The sequence below is a fragment of the Dicentrarchus labrax genome, unplaced genomic scaffold (assembly GCF_905237075.1).
Source record: "Dicentrarchus labrax unplaced genomic scaffold, dlabrax2021, whole genome shotgun sequence".
Classification (NCBI taxonomy): Eukaryota; Metazoa; Chordata; class Actinopteri; family Moronidae; genus Dicentrarchus; species Dicentrarchus labrax.
The window spans coordinates 6,525,527-6,537,811 of NW_026136707.1; the positions used below are offsets into that span (position 1 = coordinate 6,525,527).

Genomic DNA, 12,285 nt, shown 5'->3' on the forward strand with positions numbered 1-12,285 from the left:
TTGCCATGTGGTAGCTGACAACAAACCTCAACATCACACATGTGATCTTCTCACTTCTTCTGTTTCTCCAATGCATATGGTATATTTTAACAGGTGTTTTCTCTTCCATAAATCAGGATGGCTTTCTCTTAAGATGATTAAGATAGAATAGATGATAAACCATGCCAGTCAAAGCAGAGATGAGATGAAATAAAACCTAATTTATCTTCACTGCTAAGACACACAGCATGCTTTCTATGCACAAGCTGCGTATGGGTTCTTTCCAGTGAAGTGTGAGTGACGAGTTGGTCATGAGAGTAGAAATATGGCCAAGTTAGAAAACTTGGAAACTTAGGTACAGAGGGTTGCTTCGGGTGTCATACTGTTTGATGGATGCTCTAATTCAAAGTGCGTACATTTTCAACATGGACAGTCCCAGTGGGTTGTATGACTACTACACAGCTTTGAGGCTCTCGTTTAAAGGCTGTAACACACCAGAAAACACGGAAATATTTCCTGGAGGCTTATTTATTTTTGTATCTCTTTCAGCATCTATCTTTTTCTCCTACAAGAAAATCTAGTTTTATTCATTTTGCCTGATTATGTTCTTATTTTTAATAAACATGTACAAAGTATAAGAGCATGCTGAAATGCAGCCCAATTCTTGCCATCTGCCGCAGAACTAGTAATAGTGTAGGGTTGCATAATGTTGAGAATGTGTGATCTTAATGATTTTTGTCCTGCTTTTCTGTCAGCATATACAACACCCCAACTTCTTGATCTCCACAACCTCCTCTTCACTTTTTTTAACACTTAATTAGGCTTTTCTTATATTTTCTGTTTTACACATAATATTGTGTTTTTCGAACATATCTGATATATTTCCTGTATAAAATGCTTTCTATCATTATACCAGAAATGTAGTGCGCTGCGAGTTCCCACAGCAGGGTTCTTTGAAGAAACCCACACAGCTACAGAATGTGTTGATATCGGGGGGTGAGGACTGTTGCTGTGCCTTAAGCAGGAGATCTGCTCTAATTAGTTGTCCAGAATAAGCTGCAAATTGTTCAGCCCACCAGTTAATCTCTGTATATCTATCTCTCCTGGGCCACGCGGGGGCCACTGAGTCCAAGTCCAGCTGCCAGTACCATGTTTAGAATGAGCAAGAGTAGTGATCATCATTGGTGGTGCAGCCCATTTCAGCCCACACTCTCAGCTAATTAGTTATAACCACAGTGGATGTGAATTCTCAGTGCAGCCTACCACAGCTATACAAATGTTCTTTTTACTTTTTTCTCTGATAGACAGGGGTGGGTAGTAAAGCACTGCAAGGAACACACATGAGTAAAATAAGTAGTTTTTCTTAAAGAACCAGTACTACTCATCTTTCATGGTACCTTTACTATTAACCCAAGTATATTTTTGAGCCATTAATCTACGAAAGATCTAAGAAAAGAAGTATCAGCTGCCTTTTGATCATGATGCAATAATGATAGAGCAAAACCCAGAAGAAAAGGCAGCAGTCCATGGCCACATCTGGCCACTTGTTATACCAAAATCTAATAAAGTGAAGGGCTTGCTGTGCCTTCCTAAAAACACTGATCTCCACTTTTAAAAACTCCTCTTCTGATCTATGCAAGCACATTGAAGTAAGTTGCACATACTGTAGATTAAAATGTAGTTGGTTAGTTAACGTTAGCTTTGTTAATATCACAGAATCAGAATCAGAAATACTTTATTGATCCCTGGGGGGAAAAGTGTGTCTCATGTGTAACGTTAATCTTGAATATGAGATAATGACATCAATTTATTTTGTAGCTAGTAGTTTGTTGGGCTTTTAAATTGGTGTTCTTTATAAAGCAGTTAACCTAACGCAATGCCAACTTTACAATAGTTTCATAATTGCAAGTATTAGTATTAAAATGGAGAGTGACTAGTACTTGGAGTAATTTATTAACCAGGTACTTTTACTTTTACATGAATAGGTTTTTAAAATGGTAACTTTTATTTCTTTATTTGAGTGATTTTAATGGGAGTGTGTCATAAAACTGCAGCTTCCGAATAACCATAGCAACACCTTTGCAGATGCACCGCATCAACTCTAAACTACAGCAAGTCTCTTTGGCAATAACCCTGTGGGAAAACCTCCCGTGCTGATGATTATGTCAGTAATTTTATTTAGTTTGTGGTAAGTGTGGATAGTTATTGATCAGATTATTAAGATATTAGCACACCCTTACCATTCAGAAGACTTACCTCTTCATATAAACTCCAGATTTAGACCTCTCCCTCTGGCAACATCTCATTATACCCTCTCTTTCTCTGCAACAGTACTTTTGGTTTAGAAGTTGCTTGTTATCGCTCTCTCTCTTTTTTTTTTTTTTTTACATCATTGCCTCAAAGAAACGTTAGTTCAGATAGCCTCTGCTGTGTGCCAGATCGTTTTTTTCTTTTACATCATCACTTGAAACTGTTAAATATGGACCTTGCTAGATAAGTCTCATCTTTGCAGTGATAGATAAAACGGGCTTTAAAAGCCTCACTAGTGGCATGGTGACTATGCTGCTGGATATTGTATATCTAAATTTACCAAAGTGGTTTGAACTCAAACTAACAAAAAAAGTAACTAACAACTAGCTGTGAAAGCTCCTCAACCTCATTCATTTGAGAGTTTTTGTTCTGTGCGCAAATGTGGATCCCAACACAAAAAAATTTCATTAATCCTTGAATTTTAAAAACACCTTGTTCTTCAAGTGAATGCAGAACATTCAGTCAAACAAAACGGCTTCAAGTTATATAACCAAGGTTTCATTATTCATGCAAGTCTAATTCTAACCCTGCGGTGATTACAGAATGTACTATTGACAGAGTCTGATGCACATGTAGAGATAACCTTTTTTGTGCTTTTGCACTTAAAAACTGTCACATTAAGACTCAAGATCAGGACTTTTAAGGATTTAGCCCTAAATTGTACTTTTAATGTTGACACGGCAGATTATCAAGGTAGGATGGAGAGTACCGACACTAAAATAACTGTATCCTCCTGTGCTGTCAATTCCTCTCGAGTGTTTATGACCTTTACTGCATAATTAATCTAAATATTATAGTATGGCCAAGTGCAATATCCAGTAAAAAATATCCCTGAAACTGAAAATTGTGATGCAAAAAGATCATTCCCACTAATCATGAATCATATGTGTTTTTTTTTAATCATATTGTGCAGCCCTGAGTGTAGACAGATGTTCATAGGAGTACACTTTATTTACAGTTCTGGGGGATTTAAAAAGAGTTTATGTGACCTTGAATTCATTATTTAAAAAATCAAAACAAAACATTTTTACTTGAGGAAAGGAAAATTAATACTGTGGCAGTTTCAGTATCAGTTATGTTGGATATGATGAAAACCGGGATATTACATCTCCTCCTCAGGGATTTTAATAAAAGCTTTTGAGTTGATGCCGCAGATGTTATCACTTGTGTAACTTTTTCTCTCTCTTTTATGATCTGGTTGGTGTTGTGTGACCATCCTTTTGAGCACAATTAGCAGTGCATGACTTCTGACCCTACGGTCTTAGTATTGGCACATTGTATCCCTGGTCAATCCCTGATTCATTTTAATCACTAGCTCTGTGTTCAGTTATTGATCCTCCTCTGTCCAACAACCAGCCAATTAGTTTAACCAAAGAACGGTCTGTTTCCTGTCAGATCATGTCTGTCTGCTTTTTGTGCCCCTGGAAATAAATCAGTCATCCTGCTGTCTTGGAGAAGCAGCATCGGGGGTGGAATGCTTGGCTGTGGCTGCAGCTATTGATTAGTGCTGTGTGTGTTGTGTGCTGTGATGATGGGTTGTTCAACAGCAATCCTACGGCTGTTTGACCCCGGTCCTCCCACACTTTGACCCTCTGTAGCACACAACAGCAGGGATGTGAAAACACAATGCCAGATATCTGTTTCCCTCCAGCTGAATGAAACCGCTTCAAATATTCTTGTGTGAGTTTGTTCATGCTCACATTTTGACATGAAAAAAAAAGCTTTTCCTTGTATAGGGTATCCGCAGGTCTTTAAAGTCCTAAAAAGCAAATCCAGTTTCCTCCAAAAAAACTATACAAGAAATTAAAACATCTTTAATTTAATATTCAAGGGTCTTAAATATTTTCTCTTGACCGCTGTAGGTAGTACTGTTAGTTATGAGATGTTTTTGTATGTGATTGAGGACGCTGTTTAATCCTGTTTTGTGGAGTTTCACTCAGCACCATCGGACCTGTTTCAAACACTGTCACTACTGCTAGCTGCAGTAGCAAGGAAACTCATCATGTCATAATGGGCAAGTTTCAATTTCAGCAAAAACATAAATGAAACTAAATGAATAATCATTTTCAATTGGTTAATACATCCATCCCCTTTACGCTGCTTATCTGGTCCAGGTTGCTTGATTTTGATTGATTACATTATTAGGAATTATTGTTATATATATACTCCTGGGAAGTACTGAAAAACTGGATATAATGATAGATAATTCTAGGCCATATTGTCCCTACCGATGCATTCGGTATGGTCGTCAAAAATATATTAAATTGCTTTCTATTTCGTATGAAAAAGGTCTTTAAATTTAACTTGGTGAGCCCTGCAGAAACCCTGCTTATCATAAAACCCCAGACGTCTCTCTGTTATGAAATTCTTTGAGAAAACTAGCAATCCAGCTGCAGCCAAAAAATATTTTCATTATAGATTAATCAGTTGTTGTTTTGATAAATTATCTACAAAATCTCATAAAATAGTGAGAAATGCCTGTAATAATTTATCAGAGCCCAAGGTGACGTCTGACCAAAATTCATTAAACCTAAAGACCGAACATGGCCAAACATAAAAGAGGGGAAAACAGCAAACATTCAAGAAGTTGGAACCAGCAATTATTCAGAATTATCCCTTGATAAAAGGTCATATGTTACTAATTATGAAATGATATGAATTATTATGAAAATATATGTCCCTTAAAACTAGTATTTTGTTTTTAACATGTTATGAAACAGTCTCAATTTAATAGTGATGGCTCAACTCAACTCAAGTGCATAACAATTGTCTCTTTCTACATAGTTATTATTAATGTCTGCCACCAGGTCAGACGGATTCCCCTTGAAATCAATGACACAAGGCTGTAGAAACACTACTTTTGTCCACAGGGACCGAATCGATTTACTAAATAATTTGTACTAGTTTTGTTTTGTACTTGTTTTTTCAGAAATTGTATTTAGTGCAGTCAGTGGTCAAACCCATTTTTTGATTCACAATGAGGAGTATTGATCACTGATCTGGGAATAAAGGGTCTTTTGTTCTGTATTGTTGCGTCATGGTCTTCCTCTATGCACCTGATCCAAAGGTGCAAAAGTATTGCTATAATCATTTATTTAGCAAAATGTGAAAAAATTAGCTGGTTTCAGCTTTTCAAATGTCAGGACTTTTTTGCTTCTCTCTGTTGTTTATCATTATAAACTGAATGCCTTTGACTTTTAGATTGTTAGTAAGACAAAGCAAGCCAGAAGTTGTCACCTTAACTTCTGTAAAATAATGATAGGCGTTGTATTCTGTTGTTGTTGTGGCATTTTATAGATTGAATAGTAACAAAAACGGATGGCTTCCTAGTGAAAGTTGATATTACTTGCATTAAATCCTTCCTTTTAGCATCTTTTAGAGTCATGTCATCGTTGATTAATGCTGTCAATTTACATTTTCTTTGCCTACAGTCATGCAGTTAGAGCATACCATCTGCCTGTTTTCTACTTTCCCCAACATTTATTTGATGATGGTCATAAAGTCCTGCTTCCCTCGCAGGTTCCATCATGCCATTTGATCATTTCTGCAGTGACAGTATGACAAACAGTCTGTAACATCCTTCAAAAGAAACGGAGAGAGACACAGAGTTCTAACATTTACCAAATTCCACATTTTGTGCAAACACCTTTTCCCTATTACTTTTGTTCTTTTGCTTTTAAAGCTGCTGGAAGAGCTAGACATGCTGGCATTATAAAAGATGGAGTAAGTTTCAAATAAAACTTGAGACATTTGCTGGTTTTCACTCTACAGGGTGGAACATTCTGTCTGGACACAATCAGACTGGCACTATTTTTGTTCGTTCAACACTTTCTAAAGAAAATGATTACCTTTGTGAACCTATTTTTACCATATGGTTCATTGGTGCTATTCCTTTTAATCATATTGTGTGCTTGTTTTTCACATTCTGTGAGTTTGCTTCTGCATACATTATTGGTATTTGTTTTTATAAATGGAAGAAGCACTGCTTAAAATGCTTCCATCTCAGATTTGATGCCATACTATAGATTAAGATAAACATCTCTAGAAAACAACAAAGATGCAGATTGTGTTGTTTCTTCTATTCTATTCAGTACACAGTGCTTTAATGTGTGCTGTGCCACAAATGCCAAATCCCAAATTAAGCTGGCACAGTAGCTTCAAAACAGTTTGATGTCATATTATTCACTTGTAATCAAATCTCAGCTCCATGACCCGTAGTCGATGCTGTCCTGAATCTGAAGGACATTTAACATTCATTTGAAACAATGCGTATTTTATGGATGATGTTGTTTTAGTGTGAGAAATGGCTGGAGCTCTATATTCTTTGAGGTGTCTATAATGAGCTTTTTAGGGTGAGAGGATTTTCTGCTGGAGGCCTTGTCAGAGGTAATCGGATTCATGTTGTCTATTTCTCACAGGCTTATATGAGCCCACCTCTGAAGAACGAGGAGTCTCATGTAGTATTGATAATAGAGACAGAGATGACATTATGTCACTGTGAAAACCACAGAGAGAAAAAAATCAAATCCTGGACTATCTGTCTATTTTTCGACAGATTGAATAGATGGTACACACTTTCTTCATGTTTGTTTTATTGTGTTGAAGATAATTGAGTTTTGTGAACATGGTACTGTTGAAAGCCCACCTGAGTGAAGTGTGTACTACAGCTGGAATTAGTTTTCAAATTATTTCAAGAGTGTATATGCATTGCCCATATGTCCACGCATCATGCCATCTCTTTGATGACAGTATGAAGAAAACATTCTTTGATTTATTATAAAAGGAAAAATGTAAAAATAACAGCTGAATCATTAGGAAACACGGCTCATATGACTACTGCTCTTTTTCCATACTTGAAAGACATCAGTGGAACTCGAAGATAAAGAACCAATAAGCCTGTCTTCATCTGAGCTCATTTCCATATCAACAGCAACACGATGGTGGGAGATATAAAGATTCTGAAAAGATTCACAATATATCACTGTTTTTATTGTTGTGGTTTCTTGTGTTTTTTTGCATGATTAGGCCTTTATATAAGTTTATAGTGATCTTATTCTAATGTCAAGAGTACATAGAATATAAAAACATTTATTGTCATTATGTATATGCTGGAAGCATTTATAACTACAGGGTTTTTTTGGCCCCACAAATGACGGAATATGAGGGAATCAGAATGCATGAAACAGTTTTTATTGTAAAAACAGGACTTAAAAATGAAAAAGATATGCTTTTCTTTAACATACTTTAACATAGCTTCCTTTTACAAAACAAAATATTTTCAAAATAGTTGTATAAACACTATAAACACACATAAAACACTCATAGTATTTAAGTATTTTTATTGCACAACCCCAAATGGTCACACATTATTGTTCGCTGTGGTGTTTTACACTGTTGAAGAGAGTTAGTTGTGGGTTATTAGATGCTGTGTTATAAAGTTATAACATTAGTAAAAAGGGTACACACTTAATAATGCTCCCCTCTCAATACACAGCTTGTCCCGATCCTGCAACAATTTCAACATTTGTTGAGCAGAAATGCCCAGAATTCTTTGGCTTCTCAAACATGGGGATTTTTTCTTATTTCAATATTCATGATTTTATTTGATTAATATAAACCAACTTTCTTTACTTGCTACTAGGCTAGTTGTAACTGTGTGTCGCTGCAGGCAGAGATTCATCACTCAACTATGGGATTACAATTTTCTTCTTCATCTCTCACTTCCCTGTCTTGCTCTCTGTTTTACTGCATCAAAGACAGTTTCCTCCTTTGCAAATCACATCCAGATCACTTTTTTCTTTGGCAGGTTGGGAGGAATACAGAGCATCAATTTCAAAAATACTCTCTTTGCCAAGATGTGTTCTTATCTATTAAGCTTGCTTTTCATCTACTGACATCATTCAATCTTTAATTTAGGAGAGTAGCTGCAGGGGCAATGTCAATCTTTTTGTTTAGCAGTGTGCTGTATGTGTGTGTTAATTGCATGCTTGTCCTTAATCCAGTCTGATCAATAAGCTATCATTCCCTTTGCCTTCCAGCTATACCAGTTTAATTACATCTAGGTTTGGAGGTATGCTGCTTTGCTATCAGTCCAGTGACCGGTATGTGTGCCCTCTGTTTATGTTGCAGATGATGAAATTTGCCTGGGACAACTACAAGCGGTATGCCTGGGGCAAGAATGAGCTGCGGCCTGTGACGAGAAACGGGCATATTGGCAATATGTTTGGTAAGTGTCAACGTTTTGCTCAAGGCTCAAAAGGCCAGAAAGGTCATCAAGTTTTTTGTTGTCAAGATCTGTTGACCTTTTACCAGGAAAGACTTTATAGCCACACTAAGACATACTAAACCTTAACATTTAAATTGTTCCCGGTGAATGATCTCTATCTACTGTCTAACTGGGCATTCAGAAATTTAAAATGGAAAATTTCACTATCAACAATAAGGAAGAAGGCAAGAGCAGAAAGTTGAGTCAGGTTTGTGAAAGTTTGAGACAAGCAAAAACCAAAGTGAGGCTGATAATGAAATTTCCATTGAAGAAATTGCTTCCCTCAAGTGGTTTGGAAGCACTTTGGTTTCCCTGTAACTTAGGAAAAGATATTGTTATCATTAACAAAAAAAGAGGTGATGAAGTTATATTCAGCATCTTGCAACACTAGTAACATGTGAGCCTAATAGATATCGCAAGGAAATGAATCCAGCCAAATAAGGAAAAGCAAACTAACACAGGCTGCCCTTCAAGCTGCGTTTAAACTAAAACTGACAGCCAGCTCTCTTCAAAGTAAAGAAACCAGTGGAGCAATTTGAATCCTTTATTTTTGATGTGTGTACTATGCTGCAGAACATATTTCTACATAATTAGAAATTTGATATTGTTATGCATATAGGCGATGTTTTCATCCAGGGAAGAGCAATAGGGAAACATTCTGGTGGACGCAAAAAAGTGGTTAGCTGCCTGTTTTGTCCTATCTGCAGTTGGTGTAATTTATATTTTCTGTAAATTATTAATTATCTGTGTATTACTCTCTGTGCTGTGCTTTAACTTGGAGCCCATTTGCCCCATTAGGCACTGTGTGCAAACTGCATACATGCTCAATTACGGCAACAATTTTGATACTGAATAATCGTTTAAGACATTTATATAGCAAAAGGCACTGAATTATTTCTAATTAACATCTTACTTTATTTTGAATTCTTTCCTTTGGGTGTTGGTGTTGGTACATTGATTTCAACTTGGGCTCTGGGAAATTGTGATTGGGATCATTTTACAATGTTTTACAGATCAAGTGATTCAATGATTAATCAAAAAAATGTTGTCAGAATAGTTGCACCCTTAACAGTACAGTATTTTAGGAAACAATTATTTTATTGAAGGTCATTGTAATATTGTAGGTTTTTATAATAGTCTTGTTATTATTATTTTATTGTTTGTGGTTTGTGGTAGTGGATTTCATTTTAGAAACATTCATAAATCAAGGCTGATAAGAGTAGTTGAACTTGCGAACATACTTATGCCCCTCTTCAAATCATACTGAGGGAAAATTAAAAACACTCTTCTACTCTTTATCTGTTTTGAGCTGTCAGTTGAAAGGTGACATATTGCACCCGTTTGCGCCTTGTGAGCTTTTGTCATCACATCTTCCTTACCTTTCGCTCAGCACAGGAAACTCACAACCTGCCAGGGGTGTCACAGTCTCCAACAGCCTCTAATTGAAGTCAGATCCAGAGAGGTCCTCAGGTCGTCTGCAGTGGAGCATATCAGTCAGTTCACACTGCTGAGCCAGAGGGAAATCCCATAAAGAAGCCCTTAATAAAAGGCGGATCAGCTCTTAATAAGACTTGGACTGGTACTGTCTTCCTCCATCACATCTGTAGGGATTCGGGATTATTAAGGCGATGATGCAAGCTCTCTTGAAAATACAGTTTGTGATCTCTTTGCTGCTCTCATTCCCCCAAGGTTGCCAAGTTCATAGTTAAGAGGAGTCCTTTTGAAGCACTGCCCTTAAGTCGTGTAATAGGTATTCTATTTCAAAGCAACCAATCCCGAATTATTTTCTGACGAAATCTACCAAAACAATTTTGCCTAAAGTTTGTGGCGACTTTTTTAAAAGTCTGAGCATCTTCCCACGACACTGCTCCATTCAACAAGTAAGCTGCGTTCAGCTTAATAGTAAGGTAGACAACAAAAACATACAGTGATAAAAGCCTTGTACATATGCAAATGTAAACTGAGTTTAAGTTAAAGATGTAAAAGTGATGGTGTGAAGCATTAAGTGCTGATCAAGCCCAGGAGAACAAATATTAAACACATATTTTACCATTTCAGTGGGACAAGATGGTGTCCACATAAAATAAACATCATAGCCTTGTTGTAAATGATAATTCACAGTTTATATTTCCCATAATTTACTTCACGTTAATTGTTAAATTAATTTAAAAAGACTCGACAGAACATCTTTATTTTTACATTTTAAAATTTTTTCGCTGACATGTAATTATCCCATGATTAACTAACAAACACCCTACATTGCCTGCATCAGTCACCGAAAGACAGAGAAACAATAATTAGAGAAACAATAATTAGAGAAACAATAATTTGACGAAAAACAGAATAACAAGTGCTGAAAACACAAGAAATTGATTTTCCCACTCGCTGGTATTTATTGTCGTAGGTTTTGTTGATTGACCTGACTTTTTTCAATTTAATTGGGCTGATAGTTTGTTGCAGAAAAAATTTACTTTGTTGAATGACCTGCAATATACTGTAAGGGATATAGATCTGTTAGTTAAACTTATCAAGGCATCTTCTACTTAGACCGCTTGTGATGTAAAGCATCATTAGGAAGAAATAACAACTGAGGACATTGAAAACTAATGGACTGTACTGTTGTCAATACTAAAACTTGAGGAATGATCGAGACGATGATAGAGTCGGTTGCTGTGATTTGTTTGTGTTAAAGTCTTACTGCTGGCGGGCAGAAAGTATACTCCAAACAGACTCACAGCAATGAGCCTTGAGATCAGCTTATTAAATTGTTATGGCAAGCACATGATCACTATACATTACTTACAGATCCAGTAAAAACAGAGAAATATCAGCATTCTGTTGGTACTTGTCCTCACAAGGCTGGTTTTGTCCACTAAGCTGGATTCATATGTGACGCCATGGGACAGTGTGAGTCCTGCCGTAAATACCTCAGCTTTTTGATTTATAGCTCAGCGTCTAATTTTACCCATTGATACCATCCCTGCAACACCACATGGCTGTATTATACATGATCTGGCAGTATCATGCTTTAATTATGTCTCTCCAAGTAATTGTGTCAATTTTTGTGACATAGAGTGATGCTAGGGAAGCTTTGCATAATGTCTGTTACTGAAAAGATTACTGAGCCTTCCTTCATCTTGCTTTGTATTGCCTTCAATATCAATAATCTCCACAGGCATTGGTGGAGAAAACACAAGCAGCCCAAGCTGAGCAATCACAGATACCACATAGATACCACCCCACATGGTATCTCCATAGAAACCTACATTTTATCTGCAGAGGCTCAGGAGAAAAATATGTTGGTCTCATTGGCTTGGTAAACACTTGGCTTTCTCTGCCAGCCGCTCATTTACATGAGCTTTCTCCCACTTCAGGCTTATAAGGTTCTATATAGTTAGCTTGTGTTGTAAGCTCGAGGCCATGGGACAAACACAGCATTTTATATGGGATAATGTCTGTGAGAGCAAATGTGACTCAATCATGTGGCCCAAGAGTTTAAAAAAGAACTGTGTAAAAGCAGCTATAATGTGCAGTAAGATACAAGCTGGTGCTTCATTCTCATGGGACCAGCAGTACTAGCAAACCTTTCCCATTAGAGGAAAGCATTTGACTAAAAATGCTCCTTGATCAAAGCTCCAACACACAATTTGTGATTGCTGCTTGGTTGCTTTCTATAGCTATATAACGTGTGTTATGAATCACTTATTAATAGAAAGTGTAATTGTTTTCCA

The 12,285-nt window shown here is 36.7% G+C and overlaps 1 protein-coding gene across 2 annotated transcripts in view; it reads left to right on the plus strand.

The window, feature by feature from the left end:
- LOC127366875 (mannosyl-oligosaccharide 1,2-alpha-mannosidase IA) overlaps positions 1-12,285 on the plus strand; it is a 188,531-nt gene that overhangs the window by 75,966 nt on the left and 100,280 nt on the right. For both annotated transcript variants that reach the window (XM_051406233.1, XM_051406234.1), the window contains exon 2: positions 8,419-8,515. In XM_051406233.1, the coding sequence (XP_051262193.1) occupies positions 8,419-8,515 (97 nt within the window). The remainder of the gene's footprint in view (positions 1-8,418; positions 8,516-12,285) is intronic.